Here is a 20411-nt window from a genome sequence, read left to right on the forward strand (position 1 = left end):
CTTACCCCCGCATTCCCATTCCAGCTGTTCCAGAATGGATCTTCAGATCCCTCTTCCCCTTCCTTTCCGTTCCCTTCGTTTGGTGCAACAGAGTCACGGAAAAGTGGAGTAGGAATGGATGCGAACGTTCTTCCTGCGCTTCGGCCGTTCCGACACATTCACGTCATCTGACTTCGCCTAATCTCAAGAAATTCCGCAGACCAAAGCTCCAATGAACATTGTTGGAAATGTCAACATCACCCAGCCGCATCTCGGATGGTTTCGCTATTGCAAAGTTAGAATAAGTAGATTGGGATTGGTTCTTGCACGGCTTGGGCAGAGTGGGAAGTATATATAAGATGCTCAAAGATGTGATCTCACTCGAATGCAAAGCATCATCATCAATATGACCATGGATATCAGAAACACACTAGCTTTTATCGCTGCTGCAGGGGCTTGGAAAATGTCTTCCTCAGCGTCTACGTCAAGTCCCACCAACGAACAACCCTCTCAATGTCCTGTCAGTGGACAAAAGACCAATGGATCTTCGGGTTGTCCATTCTCTAAGTGAGTTGCTTTCATCTTTCCATTACTTCGCCCTGTCCCTTCAGAGCTGACTGTCCAAACGGGACCTAGTGGACTACCTCTACCTGATCCAGGACACAGATGTGATCCTGCATCTGTTGAGGAAACCAAAATTCCAGATGTTCCTCCCTTGACGCAAAAACAGCGAGAGATCATCAAGTCTACCGCTCCCATCCTTGCCGAACATGGCGTGACTATTACCACTCATTTCTGTGAGTGCTCGTTATGATGGTAATCAAGACAAGATATGGCTAATCCCAAATATTGTCCAACAGATAAAAACATGATCCGGGCTCACCCCGAATTACGAGATGTCTTCTCTGAGTCCTCACAGAAGGTAAGTCCATTCGGCCCTTACCAAGATCATCTTTTTAATGCTGATGAACTTTGTAGCTCGGTCACCAACCGCGAGCTTTAGCTTCAGCAGTGTATGCCTATGCGTGTAACATCGATGATTTAACACCCCTTCTCCCCGTCGTTGACCGGGTCGCCTACAAGCACACTTCACTTCACATCGTTGCTGAGCAATATGGTCTAGTTGGTAAACATCTGATTCAAGCTATCGTGGATATCCTCGGTGACGCAGTGACACCCGAAATCGGTGATGCCTGGTACAACGGGTACTGGAATTTGGCCAAGGTGAGTGGAAGCACTATCTTCGCATAGTCGATCTGAGGCTTAATGCTAATAATGTATATATATCCCCAATGGTAGATCTTCATCAACCGAGAAAAGGAATTTTACACGACAGCGGTAGAATCTGGAGGATGGGAAGGCTGGCGACAATTCAAGGTATCCAAAAAAGTCAAGGAATCCGACGAGATCACTTCATTCTATCTTAAACCCGTCGAAAACCCGGGTAACAAACCTTTACCCAAGTACCATCCCGGTCAATACTTGGCCGTGTCATTGTACATACCAGCTTTGGGACACAAACAGGCTAGACAGTATTCACTTTCGGACAAACCAAATGATGAATACTTCAGAATCTCAGTCAAAAGGGAGGATGGTGTAGGTATTCCAACGAAGGAGAACCCTCAAGTACCGGATCATCCTGGATGGTGAGTTGTCTTTCTCGACTACGGTTCTGTTGTATCGAGACGCGTATCGAGTTGCAGAGCTGACCATGTATTTTTCAATTCAGGATATCAAACCTCCTCCACGCAAAGCTGCACGAAGGATCCCTCGTAGACGTAGCTTCGCCATATGGTGACTTCTTCTACGAACCTTCCCCAATCGCTCCCAACGCACCCCTCGTCCTACTCTCAGCTGGTGTAGGTCAGACCGCCTTACTGTCTATCCTCAACTCTCAGCTTGAGAACAGCGACAAACCGATAACCTATGCTACGGTCGCTCGAAATGAGAATGTACACGCTTTCGCCGATCACATAAGGGACACAGTCAAGGAACACCCAAATATCAAATACAGAGTGTTTTACTCTTCCCCTTCGTCAAGTGCCGTACAAGGTAAAGATTACGATGTCAAGGGTAGAATGGATTTGAATCGAATCAAGGATGATCTTCACTTAGATGACAATACTACTGAATACTAGTAAGTTGTTATCGGATAACATTTCGAGAACGAATCGCCTGCTAACAGCGGTACCCCGTCCGCTAGCCTATGCGGTCCTGAAAAATTCATGGAAGATAAAGTGAAGGAGTTGAGCTCCTTCGGTGTAGATGAAAAACGAGTCCATGTCGAGCTATTCGCTGCAGGTGACTTGCCTGCTTCGGCCTAGTAAAGTAAATTTGTACAAACCTGTATCTGAATTATCAGAAACATCATGTATACCGGAAATGCAAAATGCAATATTGTCTGTCGACACCATATACCGAGCAGATGAATAATAGGAAGACAAATACCATATATATATGCATTGCATTAAGTTGCCAGAAGCCTAAAGTGTTGAAGATGTAGTCTATGTACTCTCGTCCAAGTAGTCTTTTTTTCGTCAGCTTTCACTCGTATGTACAAATCTAACCTCGATATACTAGTCATGTTTCCCTTTTCTATCTTCTTCATCGTTCTCCTCGCTATCACGATACCCATCCTGCTTGCGATGTCCATGACTATCTCCCGCTCCATCTTCTTCATCACTATCTTCACCCATAGCGAATACCACATTCCCATCTCTTCCTTCGGCCAATCCACGATGTTCATCATCTTCATCATCGTTTTGACGTAAGAGCCTGTGACCGTCCATGCCGATACTTCTGCCCGCTTCAAGCGAATCGATCTCGTAATCTTCTGCATCCGCATCGGCTTCGTCTTGAGCGAGTTCTTGTGACATTGAGAATTGGATGTTGTCCCGGGTCTACAGGAGAACATCCAGTCAGCTTGGTCCAAAAATAGATTGTCAAGCGCAAAGGTAAATAGCTGAATCAGCGGAAACGCAGAAGACACTTACAGGTCTCCACAACCAAGCTATAGAGGCAAAGGCGCAAAGATAGATCGTAGAAAGTGAACCATCTAAGAGTATCCACCTATACTTCCAGTTGTTCGGTGCATAATCTGTTCCACATAGGAAATTAGCTTGTCATGACAAAAGGGGTCTGGCGAGTGATAAACTCACCTTCGTCGAGTCGGTTAGATAGGCTCATCGAAGAGACAACGAAGAAAGCCGCAACAGCTATCACCGAGATGATCAGGATCCTCCATAGTCTCTGGAACATCTGAAGCTTGTATCTCTGTTTTCTGGCTTGAAGGTGCATTATTGTGCCTGATGGGTGAGGACTTTCAGCTTTAGCCCATGGTGTAAGGATCTTATGAATAACCTTACCATTGAGGGAGACGATAATCCACATCAAGAATGCAGTAAGGGTCAAGGAAAGCGGGAAGATGAGGAGCATGACAGTGATGAGGGAAGCGCTCTGTTAATGGGCAGGATGCGGATGTTAGCATGGCTCTTAACAAGAATAACATTAGCGTTGAGACCCACATCCAATTGCACTTCGACTGTACCAACTGAGTACATGACTGTTGCCCAAGGTCAGCGGTGACTCGAACATATGATGGACAGGTACCTACCCCCAAAGATGAAATGAAGCGCTGTCAAAATCCGCACTCTAGTCATGACCGAGCCTAAACTCTGAGTCACCACCGATAATCCCATGCTGACGATAAGGAGCAGGAAGAAGCTCAGAGAATTCCTAGCCGCGTTGAAGATGGCGATGACGAATAAAAATACTATAGATGTTGTACCGCCTCCGTGTTTGTTGATGTATCGATAATAAGCGAATTGAGCAAGCATCTCGATGACAAGGAAAACGATGGTCCCAGAGATGTAGTATTGCATGGGACTGTATAACAAAGGTAAACAGGGTGAGCGGGCTGGGTGTAGCATAAGTGCTAGATATCCAAAAGCTAGACTCACAGTAACTCCTTCAAATGTTGCACGCATAAATATGCCCACCCACATCCAAGAACAAAGTATACGAAGCTCAAAGCCATATAGAACTATATCGAGATCAGCTTAGACCATGCTGTTCGCCAGAAAATGTACTCACGTTGATCTTTGGGTATTCTACAGCTGGCAATTCCCCTTCAAAAGTGTTCTTGAATAAGACCAGACCAGAGTATTCGGCATGACTGGGACTTTGACGAGATTCGAGGGCAATGTCGGATCGGGCGTTGACGAGGGTGACAGGTACGATGCCTACAAGATAGAGAATTAGCGAGGAAAGGATATCTGTCAGAGACTGAAGATAGCACTTACCGACGCAGTAATATCCAGTTTTGGGTACGGTATATGTGATTGGTGCTGAATATATAGGTACTTCGGAGGAGCTCGATGAGCCACTGCTACCTGTCGTAGGGGTATCCTCGAATGTACTTCCGTCCCCTACCCCTAAGTCGTCATCACTCGAGCTTGTTGAGGTTTCCACAGAGCCAGCTACACCATCAAGAATATCGTCACCAAGTTGACGCTTCCATCCGTCCCCTATAGCTTCCTCCAACTCTTCCGCTTCCGCCTCCGCCTCTGCCTCCGCCTCTGTCTCGCCATCCCCTACTGCTGATGTCGCGGTTTCCGAAGCGATAACATGACTTGAAGAAGTAGTCGAGGGGAACTCATCGCTGATGTCATCCTCGTCTTCGGTAGGCGAAGGGAAGGATGAGGAAGAGAATTTTAAGGGAGTGGTGAAGATTGATGTCGAGTCTTGAGTGACACCTTCGGGTAGAGATGTGATGAATCCTCCTAGTTGAGAAGGTTGACATAGACCGGAACGAATAGCTGAGGTGGTGCAAATGTATGTTTTCTGAAATAGATGAAAGAAGACGCTCTGAGTGACGACATGAGGTATCAGGAGATACATAATCACTCACGGGTCCTTCTTCATCACCACCAGCTGTACTATCTGGTGTCCCTACACCGAGATAAGGTACATCCCTCCACTCGTAAACTATAAGAGCTACTTGACCAGACGAGGTAGGATCAAAGGTGACTATGGTATGGTATCGATTAGCTCTGCATCGCAGGACAGAGGCTTGTCATTGCAACTCACCTTGTATATACGCGTCTTTCCCACCATACATCCCAGAACACACCTCCCGCAAAGAATCCGTATCACTAATCGGAACTGCGGAGGACGAATTTTTGGGTCAGCTCGTGTCCCTTGTCCGGACTTCAGAGAGCTAAGATACAATGAGATGGATACTTACCTCTGAAAGCGTTTACCTGCCAGCAGAGCATGCATGATGCGAGCAGAGCGCAAAGAGATGCTCTCTGGACAGCCATGATCTTGGATGTGGTGACCGACTACACGTTGACGAACGTTGTCGCAAATTCAAGTCCGCTACTGTGATGATACCTTGCAGTCAGCCCTAGCCGATACTAAGCTGAACAGCCTTGCTGACGAGTATAACGAGTATGAGAACTGTGTAGCTTTGTGAGGATGATGCTTGAGAAGAAAGGAAAGAAATGTGAATGGATACTGTATATGTTATACATTGTATATAGGAGTGTGTTGACTGCGTGCTATGAATCATATACTCTGTCCATGTGGATACCACGTGTTTACCTGATGGCGTCGACCCAGTTGTTATCACCAAGCCATAGCATGTCACTCACACTCACAGTATGACATGCATAGTGCGTTATCCACGACCGACACTCTAACGAGAAATACAAATCTTCCAGCACCGCATTATGTCTCAAATCCTGAAGGAGATACCGATCATTGCAGACCAAAGAGAATCAGACGGTGTATTCTCAGCTCTTCGCTATCAAAAATTTCAAGATCTGGAAGGGTATCGTCGCTGATCGAATCAAATCCAGATCCGATGTGATACTCCTTGACAGGATTCAGAGAGATGGGAGCCTCTGCAGCGTCTAAGCCAGGTTCTTGGGTGTTTCGAGATAGTACTACTGATGACCTATCCCGATTTGGAGTAGACCGACTGCTCTCATAAGCAGGCGTTTCGGCGGAAGAGCTTTCCCTTTGGCGTTCCTTGCCTGATGCGATAGGACTCTCTTCTGCTGAGTTGAATTGAGCATTCAAGGCCTTCTGTTCTGCTGCTTTGTAAGCGAGATCTTGCTTGTTCAGGATCAGCTCTGACTTAAGCCTGCCAGTTTTAAGTTGAGTCGCCAGGTACACCCCATAGCCCAAGAAATCCCGTGCTTGTTCGGGTCTCAATGTCTCGAGTCTTTTATAGGCAACGTGCCTCGGCTGAGTTATCATTCTTCTCACACCTTCTTCGGTCGTGTACTTGCTCAAATCGGTTTTCGTGCTGAACATGTCGGACTCGAGATCGCGGATTTGGCAAGCACCCCTAGAACCTACCTCGAACACAAATGATAGAATTGTCAGCGAGTAGAGTCCCGGAGTAAGTCAATTCACTACTTCGTATATTGTTCGTCCTAACAAGATGTACATACCGTGGAAATCTATGAAGTCCGCTCGGAACGTACTCCACTCTAAGCGCTCCTCTTCGAACTGCTCTCTTGTCTGCTGTCTCACAAGACTCGGAAGACCGCTCGGATCAGCATGAAGCTGTTCTTGGTCTCGAGGTCTCTTCCTTTGTCCGGAGCGGTATACATCATCAACAAGTCGTTCATATAACTCGGGTTGCTTACTCTTGACCTTGTTAGAGAAATCCCACTTTGAGAGCGATAGAAAAGCGCGAACAGCGTCTTTATCCGCGAACTTCTCAGGTCTAAAGCCTGGACCGCTCATGTGGTCCCCAAGCCTTTTCAGATAGGTTATTCCTCGCTTACCTATTGACAAACTCGTCATCACGCATGTCTCGATCCCGTCAGACTTTGGTCAGACAAGCATGTAACAGCCGACTCACCCATGCCTCCGTGTTCTACATCTGAGATAAAATCTTTGCGAAATGAAAGAGATCTTTCGTCCTCGGCCTGACTTGCGGCTGTGTCCTGTGAGATGGGCTCCAGGATCCGCTCGAGACTTGACTGACTTGCAATGGCAGCATTGCGATCTTCCAAACGTTTTGGCTCTTGGTTGAGTTCGAGCTATTCGTTTAACATGCTGTGTGTGGCTTCCACAGGACCGTAGTCAGAAAGATCAGGATGAGGAACCCTTGCAGACGAGTAATCAAGCCCGGTCAGAGCTTCCTGCAAAGTCTGCGATTCCGAGAGCCCTTTTGAGGCGTAAAACACCATCAGCACTAAAGTAAATCATAGTGCCAATGAGGTAGTGATCAACGGGACGCACCGCCATCCGCATGAATGCGATCTCTAAGTTGACCTTGTGTGTCTCTTTGACCTTGCGCATAATCGGACACCAGTCCTCCTATGTGGTCTGTTATTATTGGATCGATACCCTGGGCATAATCCAATTCCCATCTCATATATCCCCGTAAGGTGTTCTGGTCCCGGTACTGAGGCCGGAAAGGAATTATGCTTACGTCCGCTGTCAGGTTCTGAACTAACGCTTCTTCCGGGTGCCCTGCATTTCAAGGAGCAAATCGTCACCCTTGTATAGTAGAGCAATAAGGTCAGAACTCTTACCTAGATCTTGCGGAATGGGGAGCAATGTGCCCAAAGATGGATGTTCATATGCTTGATCTGAGTCACTTGTTGATTGACGTGATGGTCCACGTTGTTTCTCCAGATCTGAAGCGATTCTCGGTTTCTTCCATTTGGATAATCTGTTGGTCACGTTCACCTTTTCTCTTAATCTCCTCTCTCTACGCGCAAAATCTGTCAAAAATTGCATTCCTTCCAAAGCAACCTCAGGATTCGATTCTCTGAACTCGTCATAGCCAGCGGATCGACTGGCATGTTCGCTCAAGTCGGTGATATTCCTGAAGGCCTTGCAGAATGGTTTCAACAGTATATCACTCTCGATACGATTGATAAAACGAGCTCCTTCGTCCCCTGAAGATGCGCAAACAACATCGGCAAGTGCTTCCCGGTTGCAGACCAGAATATATGCCATGCTTACCGAACACGGATACAAAATTTGCTTTTGCATTCAACGACCAGATTGTCTCTTGATCCAGAAGCCCGGAGAGGCGATCTTCTGTGTCCCACGGCAAATGATGACGGGTCATCAGCATGTAAACCTATCGCATCAGGTCCACGCCACAGGGTTCGTGAGACCGAGGCTTCTCACTATTGCTTTGGCTATACTCCCTATTATAGGCAGCACAGCTCGAATTCAAATCCATCGACAGCTTTCGTCAATAGCCCATCTGTGATACTCGGCTTCGTAATTTTCTCTCCACCACTTGGCAATGGGCACTGGATCAGTGCCTTGTTGCTGAAAGAGATATTCCTTGGTCGATTCTGGTGAGGAGAATTGTTCAGCATGGGGGAACGTTCGGGTGAATCTCTCAAATTTGTCTAATCTTGTCCCCAGCTGCTTGCCTACGCATGCGGGAATTGATGGATGCGTGAGTGATTCCCATTGTCAGATCATATGACGTGATGAGGTCATGTTTGAGGTGCAGTAAAGCTCACCAAAGGCAGTCCTTTTGTCCCTTATCCTCGATTTCCATTGCGCCAGTTGACCTTTCGATAACACACCTGACTCTGTCGGATTCATGACTGCAAGGTTGAAGCACGTAGAGAAGAGAGAGATGGATTACTGTGTCGAGCTTGATCGTACTCCCGATCCCTGATGATCGAAGGGACGCGGCTTGAGAGACTGTTCAGTATAAATAGTCTGTCTAGTTGAAAGAGCACAGAAGTCTCAAAACCTTGTAGCAAACCGTGGCAGAAAAAGAAGTTGAAGACCAAGGGGAACGCAAAATGCTGTGCGAGTGAAGCTGAAAGGATCACCATTGTAACTCGTCTTTAGGACCATGACGCAACCCCTCCTTGAAATTGGGGATCTGATCCACGGAAGGCCATCTCCTGCTCCACCCTTACTTTTGAACCAGAACGAGGTAGATGAGGAATTCGCCAAGTATTTGACACATTTTTGTGGTTAGACATCTTCTCGCTCCAACAATCGGCCTGGTCGAGGCTGACGATTGACGAGAGGACTTCCGTAAACAGTGCTTGAAGAACCCCATCGTAAAACCTGTCCTTTGAAAGTTATCTGTCTATCATGAGGGCAAATGTGAGCATGATTCGTTTCGGTTTGTCAGTAAAAAGCCAAATCGAGCTTTGGAGACAAAAATGTATCTTCTGGTGTGCGGGTCTTCGGTGAATTGCAAACACAAATGCACAGTACGAACTGGGGTGATACCAGTCATCCGACAAGCTATTGTTCATTCTCCTTCTTCCACGCGGCAAGCTGCTCATGTGCAGACACCAATTCTTTTCTTAGACCGATAGCCATAATCATGGAGTCATTGGAAGCACAAACCATGGTCACACCATTTTGAAGATTGGCACCGATCTGGTGGGCGGTCATACCAGGCATGAGAGACGCTTTGTCATGTGTCTTTGCCGCGGTGAGGACACTGCCGACAGCACTATGGAAAACGCATTAGTAAAAGCCATGAACATGGAGCTAAGAGGAAAGAAGCACTCACGATAGCCATCTTTCATCTTGTGCCATGTTACCGAAGTTCAGACCAAGGGATAAAGCCAAATCACCTATCAGTTGGTCAGCTTATGTGTGAATAATGAAGGGATGTCACCACTCACCAGGACCAAGCATAAGGCCGTCGACTGCGGTGAAAGTCAGTTCATTCGCCTTAGGTCATATGTGGGATTGAGCAGAACTCACCTTCCTCCAAGGCAGCTAAAGCATCAGCGTTCTTTGCACCCTCCTCATCCTCAATCTGTAAGATAATTGCGGCTTTCCCCCAAATCTCAAAAACACTTCCACCGTTGGGTGCACCATCGTTGTAACCGAATTGCATGGCATTGGGTGGTCCAGATCGTTTCCCGACCTGCAAAGCAGATGGTCAGTCATGCGCGCCGCGGCTGGGGTGGGTAACTCTTTACTCACCGGTGGGAAACGACAAGCATCGATTGCTTGCTTGGCCTGCTCTATCTTTGAGATCTGCAAAACGATCAGCTCTGATATGGGCCATAAAATACGGTTGCCACTTACATGCGGAAAGATGATACCCGAGGCTCCAGCATCCTCAATCAATCAGCTTGCTTCTATCTTCTCATGACTCACCAGAACCCAAGCAGCGTATTGATGATCAAGAACCGGTACCCTGCAGAAGAATCGTGGCATCAGACCAACAGTACAAAAACGATCAGATTCAGGGTAACTCACCGGACGACCACAGCGGTACGCCCTTCACCAGCATATTGAATGGTCTTGATGAGCTCCACGATGGATTCGGGTGCTAGCCGTCAGCAGTTGCATTGGACACTGAAAACTCACTGAAAGGTGTATGTTCCCAGTCCAATAAAACGTAGTCATATCCAGCTTGCCCTATCATTCTAGCTACGGCCGGATGAGGGAAGGCAGCATAGAATGTACCAATCATGGGCTTCTTTCTGGAGATCTTCATTCTACTCCGAAGGTCGAAGGTGTGATGGAGAGCATGTCCTCTGTAGTTGAGCATGGGAGGATCTTGCTCCGGTGCTGCTGGGACACCGAACATGGCTGCGAAGCCGGGATCTCCGAATGAAGGAGGTGATCCGAAAGAGTGATTGGCCATGCTGTAATGATTATAGACAACGAGGTGGTATACACTGGAGAATAAATGGTGAAGAATGTCTTTGATGAGGTGCATGAGCATGCTATTTATATACATCGAGATGCTCGATATGTATGTTGCCATGCTGCTCACTCGGCCCGCCCGACGCTAAGCCGTCTCCCCGAAGCACAAGCATGCGAATTTCGTAATCTTCCACTGAGCTGCGGTGCTGAAAGAGTCCGAGGTCAGAGCAGCTGTGCATGACCGACGGCTTGATAAGGAGCGTGGAATGATCAGGGATGATGGGAGTGATCGAGATGGTCAGTCTTCGTTGCTAAGGGCTAAGCTAATGAACGAGATGAACACCCACCAGGTACGTTACCATCGGTGTATGGTATGTAACAGCCAAGCGGTGCGGAGGTATATCGACCTCCATGACCGTCCTCCACTTTATTCGCAGAGGCACAAGTGTGAAATGAAAGCACCCTGGCCTAATCTCAGTGAAGCGTTCCTACTTATGAAGCCAGAGCAATCCAAGGAAACCAAAAGGCACCGCATCGATTGGCGGATCAGTGAATTGATTCATCGGTCATTGTCACGCATGTCGGTGTCCGACATCAGCTATACAGCATTGTCAATCTTCGAGTGGAGGACAATCGGTGCACGTTGACATAAGAATAATCGCAGCAGAGACACATCCATCACATCGCTATTTCACCAAGATACCGACTTTAGAACAGCTGACCAAGAACGCAAGGTAATCGGCAAGATACCATCCACCCCAAACATCTTACAAAAGGAGGCACAAACCTCCCAACAAAGCCGCCCCTAAGCCCATACCACCTACTTTGGCTGATAACGTAGCAGCAGAGTTTGCAGATCCGCTTGCTGCAGCCGAGGAAGCGGCTGAAGTTGCAGAGGCAGACGCAGAGCCCGAAGCCGAGCCTGAAGAGCCAGCGGTAGCGGCAGCCAAATCGATACTGACCGTTTGGCCATCTGCACCTTGTTGAGCGGCAGAATAGTTTGACCCTTTGAGTACCATGGAGTCTTCCCCGGAAGCGGTCTCAAGGACAGCAGAAGAGTTGGAACAGGTGAGATCTGAGGGGGCGGTGTAGCTGTTAACAGCAACCAGAGAGATGTCGGCACAGTGGTAAAAGTAAGTCTTGTTACCGTACAGCTGTGAAACATCAACGTCAGTCAGCTAACTCAAGCCCGACGCAGAAGGGATGGAGAACCGCTTACCTGGTAGATGACTAGAAGGGTTGCATCGCTTCCAGCTGAAAGACCAAGCTCCTCGAAATTAGGACCGTTTCCACACCAGCCTCCGTCGGACACGTCAAGCAGAGTGTTGGCGAATGTGGAGAACTCGTGGAAAGTCGATGGATTCGAGTTATTGGAGTAGAGCAAGTTGACATTGGCAGCAAGTGTGTCGACGTCAAGTGAGACCTTTCCTCCGGCTGTACAACGGCCCGTTATGGTTAACTTACTGCTAACATCGCTATGATACAGAAAGCGTCGACTCACTCAGCGGGTACGAAGTCCGTTCACCAAGAGGGCTTCCACCACAAGGATAAGCACTTGCGTTGCTTGCCAAGTATCCGCTTCTGGGAGGTGGATATACAAACTCTACTGGACTGGTGGAGAATTCCTATAATCACAGATAACAGAAGGTCAAATTGACTATCACGATACTTAGCGGCAGGACTTACGGTGATGGAAGCAGCTCGAGGCAGTACCGCAGTGGCTTGGGCCAAGGAGATCACGGAGAGGGCAACGAGGGCGGAAGAAAACATGGTAAAGGACATCAGATGAATCGATGAAATGACGCACAAGGATGTATTCCTGCAGGAATGGGCTATCTGGGATGCACCAGATATACCTTCTTATACCATTTTCTCGACAGCCTGAAAGACAAGCTGGTGAGAAGTGCTCCCCTGGTCGGCCGAGGATCCCAGGTATCCCAAGAGGCCTACAGGTGCAATGCGGCATGCTGAACAATGGTAACTGAGTGATCAAGAACATTGGTATTTCGGTCGGATTCAGGAACAAGCCACCCAACATCTTATCGGCCGGCCTTATCAGATAAATGTGAATTCTTCTGACCCTCTCGTATGCAGAGATCATCACGACTGCGCATTCTTCCCATGACCTCTCAGAACAAGCAAAATGCCAAGACGCTGTTGTTCCTGAGCGCTCAAAAGGTTATCTGATAAGTTAAGTATATGAGAAGCGCAAAACCACTTTATCGAGTTTCTGTCGTTCTCTCAACAGCCCGTATTCCTGACTATCCGGAACGAATCTTTCGACTGAGTCATGGACAGGGCAATGCTGAGCGTACGCATGCCAAAGATGCTTTGTGACCGAAAGTATTGTTCGGAGGCGCTTGACAAAAAGTGGGAGATTTCTCACATACGGTTCAGGTTGCAACGATGTCTTCGGCCGATCTCCAGTGGGCGTTGCCCAGAAATACGGAGTGAACCGGAATCACAAAGATATCTGCTGCAATCGTTTTGTCAACAGCAAATGCCAAAGGGAGAACAATACTTGACAGCTCGCAGATGGAACGGGTCCATTTAGATGAGATTTCGCGAGCGCCAGGCAAGGCTGTGTTCGTACGATGCGACTAATGCATGTATATACAATTTGCTGCATGTCTATGTAGGAACTGTCCCTTACTTGGCTCCAGCTCTGGCATAAAGAGCGCCTGATCTGGCTTTTGTGATCAACTGAATCCAATCTTTGACATCTCTAGCGTTCACGCCGCTGCCAAGTGGTAGGTTATCAGCCGGAAACGTATGACCTTCGATATATCGCTATGAGACTTACCGAAGAGCGATGGTGTCTCCACCTCGTCTTGCGTCAATCTTCAAGGTGAAGCTCGCGTCGTCCCTACCATGTCTGATCTGGACCTCGTGAAGCGGTAAAGGCTAGGAAAACAGAGGACGGGAAATGAGCGTTCATCATTACGCCAGTCATCCTCTTGTAACATACCATTCTGTACAGGTCGCTCCCGTCAAGCAGCACGACGATGTCATTGCACAAAATCATGGTCAACTTTCTCCCTGACTTGGATTTGGCTACCTTTCCTTCTTTGAGTAGTCTTCGAGGTCCCATCAAAGCCGTAGGTGCGGTAAGATCGAGCCGGCTGTGTTGTAGTATCATCAATGTCAGCTCCTAATTCGGGCTTGCAAGGTGGTCAAGGCGAAGAGGAGTCGATCTATAGTGCGAGAGGCTCGATTGAAAGGACCCGAAGAAGTGGACAGAAGACTGCAGATAGATACGCTGCACTCACCCTTCACCACCAATCCACAAGTTCTCACTCAAAGCCTTCAATCTCTCTTCACCTTCAGCTTCCCTCACACTTTCGTTAATCTGCCCAACGATATGTTCCACCATCCTCAATGCATTTTCTACTCTGGGAAGGTCCGAATTGGTTTCGCCAGATGGATCTAGGATATCGGTATAGTGGATGATCTGTTTGATCAGAAGTGGATATCGGGTGATACGTTGCACTGTTAGTGAGTAGATCAGGCGGTCAGTCGAACAAGCTGAGGAGTAGGGACGGTGATGCAGTAGATGAATCAGAAGAAGCCAGTTGCACTCACTGGGACTGAGAAGGAAATGAGACAGGTCAAGCCCTCTGACCGTGGGGTTGTTCTCTCGAAGGGACTGTGGGACCGCATAAAATGTAAGCAATGACCTACAGATTAAGGAGTCCTGTGATCCACTATGAGAACACTTACAGCCAGGTGAGCAGCAAGATCAGGATTACTTTCTCTTGTCGTTTGCAAAAGCTTGATCGCGGATGGTTGGTTCACGCAGTACGTCTGAAGAGTTTTGATTGTCAGCAGACATATATCGAAGCAGCTAGGACATCATGTCGAAAGGGGTAGTGGACTCACAGTGTAGACATCAGCATTCGCCAGATGCTCCTCCAAGATATCACCAATCCAATCGATATACAGCCTACAGCTCTTTTGTCTATCTTCTAACGAGCTCAAGAATGAGGTGTTGAATAATAGGATATCTTCGATATTCGCGAAGATGGTTTCTAGTGTTTTCTCCTCGAGTAGTGGAATGAGGGAAGCGTAGAATACCTAGGTCGACGACAAGGTGGTGAGTTAGTATGTCGTTCAATGGTAAGCGTAAAATGCAGGTCCTAGTAGTTTGAATATTCATGAAGCGTGTAGTAGTGGGGTCGAAGGAGATAGAAAGCTTGTACTCACCTCGACGATCAGTTGCAGATCCCTTCCATACCCAGCCTCAGTAGCTATAAACTCAAAGATCGCTTCCTGTCTCTTCCTCTCCCTATCGCTCATCGTACCCAACACACTGGGTTCCACCAAACTACTCCAGGTCTTACCAAACTCGCTGGTGCCTCCGTTCGCAGCGGTGGTCGTAGCGGGAGTCTCGGGTCTACTGATCATATCGCTGATGATTGGTCCAGAAATGCTAGGATGTTTAGCGTGATGTGGTTGGGCGGTCATTAGCTTATTGAAGAATCCTGATATCTTGCCGCCTGCTCCAGAGTTACTACCCGTCAGAGACAGGGAAGCTGAAGGTGTAGGTGACTGAGGTTGAGGTGCAGCGTTGATAGAAGAAGCAGAAACGTTCGGCCCAGTAAGTTGAGGAGTGATACTTTGACTGGTCGTGGCTCTCTGTATCAAGCTCTGACTTCTCGCTCTACCACTCGCACTTGAATCTACTCTGAGATTCGGTGGACGTTGTGATTGAGCAAGGAAAGCTTCATATCTAGCATAGGCATCTTGAGGCTCATTGGAAGTTGCAGTTGGACTTGTCAATGGCGAGTCCGAGGTAGGTATGGCAGGTAGAGATTTGCTTGGTCGTCCAGGTGAAGGTCTCGGTACCGCAGGTGCCTTTCTCCTCTTTTTACCAGGCACACCAGGAGGTGGTCTACGTCTCGAAACAGTTTTGCCCACTTGGGATCCAGGTCCAGGTATAGGTGGTGGTTCCCTCTTGATTTGCAATCCCGCAGCTGAGAGGATCTTCTGTCTCTCCTCTTCTCGTCTCTTCCTGCCAGCTTCCTTCTCTTCGTCCTCCTCGTCTGCCACTTCACCGTCTGATCCTTCGTCATCGGATGACCACCATGAGAGCACCGAGTCATCTGATGAGGATGACCCTTCGTCATCATCCGACATGAGCGAGGGAGATCTACCGGTAGACGAAGCCACCGATAACATTGACGTGGGTCTGGGTTGATTAACACTAAAGGAGGCGGGTCGAGCAGTGGATTGGGGGTTGTCGTTATTGTGAAGAAGGGGCTCTTCCGGTGGAGTGATATCTAAGATAGGATCAGTTGGTTTCTTTCGTTCTGCTAATGGCGCATCGGCTGAAATGAGTAAGCATCAAATCGTCATATACCAAACCGTAATCAAAGTGCATGACAGATCATTTCGCAAGTATTTGTTTTCATTTTTCGTATATTCGGGGTATAGAGTGACAGACAAGATAAAAATCAAACACAGCTTCAGCCTGCGTACAAAGCCAAATTGATCGTAAACATATGGTATCGTATGAGCGAGGCGGATATGGGTACTAACCTTGGATCTCTAGGTAGCTTGCAGGTACAAGGAAAATGACTCCTGCTTTCTCAGTCTTCCACCAATCTTGATCTGATCGATCTACGATTTCAAGGACGTCGCCTTCCATGAATGGGAGTTGGTCTGCTTCACCGGCAGGATAGTCGAAGAGAGCTTTCGCACGGGTGACTACAGCCGGAAAACGATCAGACACCAGAGCTACATGTCAAGGTGATAGTCAAGCGTAGACTTACCGTGCATCTCCTCAACGTAATCTTTCGGGAACCATCCCTTACTTCCCTCTTTGACCAAAGTACCATACCACCATGCACTATCTGCGTCTTTGGCTGGATGAGCTTCAAGAACGACATCCTCTTTGAAGCTAAGGTCGACATCTCTCGTTCCGGCAAATTCGTAAAGCGATCGGACGCGGAAGGCTAACCAACGAATATTAGTCAGTTGATCATCTCAAGAGGAGCAGCATTTCGAATAGCATGGTGACGGAGGGTTCAAAATGACATCAAGCTGAGAAGAATTCCTACTCACTCTTGGTCATATCAAATTCGTCCACTCCATCTTCACCGCCGTTCTCCTTCACCTGCTCGTAACCAGTATGATTAGGTTCCTCCTCTTCCTCCCTGGTAGGTGCCAAAGTAGATTCCTCAGCATGTTGAGCAGCAGGATGAGTCGAATCAGCAGCCAAACCAGCATACCAATCTACACTTTGTCTATTGGCATTTCTACTGGTGAAGTCATCCTCTTCTCGTTCATCGACTTGAGGCGAGATAGCTCTAGGTTGTTCGTTGATGTGGGATGGAGGAGCGGAATCGCCAATCACTTTGCCTACACCTGGTGGACCTGATTTATCGACGGTTTGAGCCTTCTTCAGTCGTGCTCCACCTTGAATGGCCGATAGCAACGCTCCTCTGGATTGGCCAGGATCACCTCCACCTAGATTAGCCAACGCAGCTGAGGGGGCTTTAGGTGCCGGCGGCGCAGCTGGTGCAGCTGGTGCGGTAGATCCGGGTCTTGATGTAGTGGGTGAACCTGATCCACCGGATCCAAGGATGTTACCGAATAACGCTTGAGCGAGACCTTGTCTTCCTACTCTAGATGAGAAAGTCTCGTCATCAGAGGAATCATCCGAATCAACTTCCTTCTCATTGATATCTTCCCATTCTGGTTCACTCGGTGGTGATCGAAAAGCGGTCTTGGAAGGTTGGGCTGAAGGAGCAGGTGGAGCAGGAGGTGCAGGCGGAGGTGGTGGGGGAGTAGCCGCTGCCTGGGGAGATTTGGCAGCTGGAGAAGCAGTACCAGAAGAGGCGGCTGCGGGAGGTTTGAAGAAAGGATTGAATCCACCGGCAGCAGGTGCAGCAGGAGATGGAGTGGCACCTGGAGCAGCACCTGGTTTTCTGAATGGGTTATATGAGGTTTCGGACGAGGCAGCAGGTGCAGGTGGTGCGGGTGGAGGAGGGGGTGGTGCTGGTGGGGCTGATTCAGTAACCGGTGTAGAGACAGCAGGACTTGGTGCTTTGCTTCTGTTCTGTCTAGCCGCGAGCAGAGCTTCTTCTTGTTTGCGTTCTTCCTCCTCTTCTCGTTGAAGCTGCTCCAATCTAGCCCTTCTATCAGCTCTAGCTTTGGCAGCGGCCTCTTCCTTCTGTCTCAATTCTGCTTCTTCGGGGTCTTCCTCGGGAGGAGCGACAATCTTGGGAGCAGCTGGAGGGGCGGGCGGTGCGGCAGGGGTAGAAGCATGTCTAGAGGTAGGAGGAGGTGGTGCGACCTTGGCTCGAGGTGGAGGAGCAGCGGGTTTCTTCATCGCCGACTTTAGAGGTGCAGAGGGTGAGGGTGGAGCAGGTGGAGCAGAAGTCTTGGGTTTCTCTTCTTCGGCTGAACCACCAGCTTCTGCCAATCTTTTGCGTCTAGCTTCATCACGAGCAGCTTGTTCAGCCTCAGCTTGTTTGGATTTCTCCTCAGCTTCCTTCTTCTCCTTTTCCAACCTATCTTGCACGCTGGTGTCGACCGATTCTTCAGCAGGGGCAGATTCTACACCTAGAGCACGGAGTCGGTCGTTGATTCGCTTTTGCGCTTGTTCTCTAATATAAGCCTTTCGTTCTTCCGGAGTCATATTCTTGGTAGAAGGGGCAGCAGCTTTAGCAGGTGGAGCAGGAGGGGGAGGAGCAGATGCAGCAGCGGCGACAGAAGCAGGAGGTGGGGCCGGAGGAGGGGATCGAGTTGAAGGTGGTGATCTGGGTCTTTCGTATGATCCTCTTCGATCACGATCGTATCTATCGTAATCTCTATCCCTATCTCGACTATCTCTTCTATCCCGATCATATCGATCTCTGTCATCGTATCTATCCCTTTCCCTGCTTCTATCTCTATCGAAGGTACCTCGGTATCTATCATAGTCATCATTCCTATCTCTATCTCTATCTCGGTTGTCATATCTACCATGAGTCTGGTTCCTCTCATCCCTTCTTCTGACACCGGCTCTCTCCTCCATAGCCTTCTCTTCTTGCCTTCTCTCCTGTCTCCTTTCGAGTTCGGGTAATTTTTCGTGCATCAAGAAGAGCAATTCTCTTTCAAGCTTTCTTCTCTCTTCATCTTTCTCAGCAGTACGTCTACCTTTGGAAGTGTACTCTATATCCTCCTGGATCCTCTTAACTCTGTAATGAAGGGTTGCGACTTCTTCCTCCAAATCTTCATCTTCGGAACTCTTCTCAGCTGATTTCTCCAAAAGCGTAGATGTGTTCTGGAGTTGACGTCTGATATCCTTGAGCTCAGCATCAGGATCCTCTCCGGCATATCTGACTGATTTCCTATCGAGATGCCTGGAAGATGGTTTGTAGGTGGATGGTCGTTCATCAGAGTGCTTGTACATGAGAGCATCTTTGGATGCACCGGTAGGGGCAGGACTGTTGCCTCCGTAACCGGGTGAAGAAGCGTTTGACCGGCTGGAAGCTTCGTGTTTGAGGAGATCTTTCATGAAATTGACGGTGGTGTCGATGTCTCTCATGGAAGCGGGTACGAGTTCTTCGGGAAGGACGTCTGGGATGGTGTTACCGTTGAGCGCTGGTGAGGTGATGAATCAATATCGATATCAGTTATTCATACTAGAAGATCACAGATAGACACCAAAATCACCTCGGTAGATCAAGCCCATAGCGACGTGGAACTCGGGGAGGTTGAGTTTACCTCTGTTATCCTTATCGGAAAGGTTCCTAACGACGACGAACGGTATATCAGCACCACATATGCTTATATATACCTCAAGCAGTGATAGAGACTTATAGAGAGACTGCACATACCAGATCTTCATTAGGTTCTCTTGATCCAACCCACTTTGACCAAACACCTCCCTCGCCATCTCACCGGAAATAAAACCATCACCTTTTGTATCCCATGCTCTGAAGATCTGATCGTAATCCTTCTTTTCTTGTCTTGACAAAGTCCATGGTACTTTTGGTGTGTTGACGGATGGGTTCTGTAAGAGAGATTGGAAGGATTGGGTGAGTGGTTGTTGGGATTGAGGTTGATTGAATTGAGGCATCCCCGATGGAGCGAATGGCTGGTGAGGTGTAGGATGTTAGCGAGCTACCACAAGGATGCACAGGTAGAGTAAGTTGATAACGGCAGGACACCCACCTGACTGATGTTCGATGGCATAAAGCTCTGCATCATCTGTTGTAATCGCGGATCATGAGGCATACCAGTTGCTTGAGGTTGTAATCTACCCATCCCCATACCCATTCCAGTAGGTTGTGACATCAACCCGGTAGGCTGTGACATGAGACCAGAAGGTTGATACCCCGTCTGTTGGGGCATCAGTCCACTGGCCCCACCACCTGGATAGCCAGTCATCTGAGGAGTGAGGTTGTTGGATCGGAATGAGGAGTTGGATGAAGGAAGTGGTGGTGGTTGGTTGAGGAATGAGTAGTTATTGTTGGAATTGCCCATCATACCTGTTCTCTGCGGTTGGAATCCAGTCTGCATAGGTTGAAGCTGCTGTTGCTGCTGCTGTGGCTGACCTGGATAACCCGTAGGTTGGGTGTTGAGGAAAGATGGGTTTGCATTGTTACCAAACCCACTTTGTGCACCGGTCTGTTGAGGTTGTTGGAATGAAGGGTAGGAGAATTGCTGTTGCTGCCATTGATTTGGCTGCATGTTGTTTGCGTGTTATTATTACAAGGGAGAATAGTAGGGAATACAACGTAGCTGTGGTCTTGGGATGAGGATGATAAGAGGAGATATGAAGATGATAATGAGAATAACAATGATGATATATATAG

General features: G+C 48.2%; 7 protein-coding genes across 7 annotated transcripts; 1 reads left to right on the forward strand and 6 right to left on the reverse strand.

The window, feature by feature from the left end:
* Nucleotides 1-391: 391 nt before the first annotated feature.
* I302_101798 (uncharacterized protein) lies at nucleotides 392-2303 on the forward strand (the record flags this gene model as incomplete). The annotated part of the gene is made up of 7 exons (XM_019187179.1): nucleotides 392-546; nucleotides 616-776; nucleotides 840-901; nucleotides 958-1203; nucleotides 1279-1625; nucleotides 1709-2116; nucleotides 2183-2303. The coding sequence occupies 7 exons, from the start codon at nucleotides 392-394 to the stop codon at nucleotides 2301-2303; spliced, it is 1500 nt and encodes a 499-aa protein (XP_019050057.1).
* A 252-nt stretch (nucleotides 2304-2555) lies between these two features.
* On the reverse strand, nucleotides 2556-5300 carry I302_101799 (uncharacterized protein; the record flags this gene model as incomplete). Its single annotated transcript, XM_019187180.2, has 12 exons — nucleotides 2556-2879; nucleotides 2973-3076; nucleotides 3138-3284; nucleotides 3345-3435; nucleotides 3504-3541; nucleotides 3593-3864; nucleotides 3939-4021; nucleotides 4072-4220; nucleotides 4281-4821; nucleotides 4889-5007; nucleotides 5068-5142; nucleotides 5225-5300. The coding sequence occupies 12 exons, from the start codon at nucleotides 5298-5300 to the stop codon at nucleotides 2556-2558; spliced, it is 2019 nt and encodes a 672-aa protein (XP_019050058.2).
* A 439-nt stretch (nucleotides 5301-5739) lies between these two features.
* On the reverse strand, nucleotides 5740-6738 carry I302_101800 (uncharacterized protein; the record flags this gene model as incomplete). The annotated part of the gene is made up of 2 exons (XM_019187181.1): nucleotides 5740-6341; nucleotides 6441-6738. The coding sequence occupies 2 exons, from the start codon at nucleotides 6736-6738 to the stop codon at nucleotides 5740-5742; spliced, it is 900 nt and encodes a 299-aa protein (XP_019050059.1).
* Nucleotides 6739-7452: 714 nt separating this feature from the next.
* I302_101801 (uncharacterized protein) lies at nucleotides 7453-8086 on the reverse strand (the record flags this gene model as incomplete). The annotated part of the gene is made up of 2 exons (XM_019187182.2): nucleotides 7453-7904; nucleotides 7972-8086. The coding sequence occupies 2 exons, from the start codon at nucleotides 8084-8086 to the stop codon at nucleotides 7453-7455; spliced, it is 567 nt and encodes a 188-aa protein (XP_019050060.2).
* Nucleotides 8087-9237: 1151 nt separating this feature from the next.
* I302_101802 (uncharacterized protein) lies at nucleotides 9238-10603 on the reverse strand (the record flags this gene model as incomplete). Its single annotated transcript, XM_065869358.1, has 9 exons — nucleotides 9238-9451; nucleotides 9512-9575; nucleotides 9627-9650; nucleotides 9709-9874; nucleotides 9934-9987; nucleotides 10039-10061; nucleotides 10107-10150; nucleotides 10213-10234; nucleotides 10324-10603. The coding sequence occupies 9 exons, from the start codon at nucleotides 10601-10603 to the stop codon at nucleotides 9238-9240; spliced, it is 891 nt and encodes a 296-aa protein (XP_065725430.1).
* A 769-nt stretch (nucleotides 10604-11372) lies between these two features.
* On the reverse strand, nucleotides 11373-12375 carry I302_101803 (uncharacterized protein; the record flags this gene model as incomplete). Its single annotated transcript, XM_019187184.1, has 4 exons — nucleotides 11373-11759; nucleotides 11825-12039; nucleotides 12107-12230; nucleotides 12292-12375. The coding sequence occupies 4 exons, from the start codon at nucleotides 12373-12375 to the stop codon at nucleotides 11373-11375; spliced, it is 810 nt and encodes a 269-aa protein (XP_019050062.1).
* Nucleotides 12376-13254: 879 nt separating this feature from the next.
* I302_101804 (uncharacterized protein) lies at nucleotides 13255-20286 on the reverse strand (the record flags this gene model as incomplete). The annotated part of the gene is made up of 14 exons (XM_019187185.1): nucleotides 13255-13345; nucleotides 13409-13509; nucleotides 13574-13727; nucleotides 13875-14094; nucleotides 14188-14251; nucleotides 14326-14409; nucleotides 14485-14679; nucleotides 14809-15932; nucleotides 16144-16311; nucleotides 16377-16559; nucleotides 16669-19194; nucleotides 19267-19343; nucleotides 19431-19690; nucleotides 19768-20286. The coding sequence occupies 14 exons, from the start codon at nucleotides 20284-20286 to the stop codon at nucleotides 13255-13257; spliced, it is 5766 nt and encodes a 1921-aa protein (XP_019050063.1).
* Between the last annotated feature and the right edge of the window lie 125 nt (nucleotides 20287-20411).

Source organism: Kwoniella bestiolae, chromosome 1 (genome assembly GCF_000512585.2).
Source record: "Kwoniella bestiolae CBS 10118 chromosome 1, complete sequence".
NCBI lineage: Eukaryota > Fungi > Basidiomycota > Tremellomycetes > Tremellales > Cryptococcaceae > Kwoniella > Kwoniella bestiolae.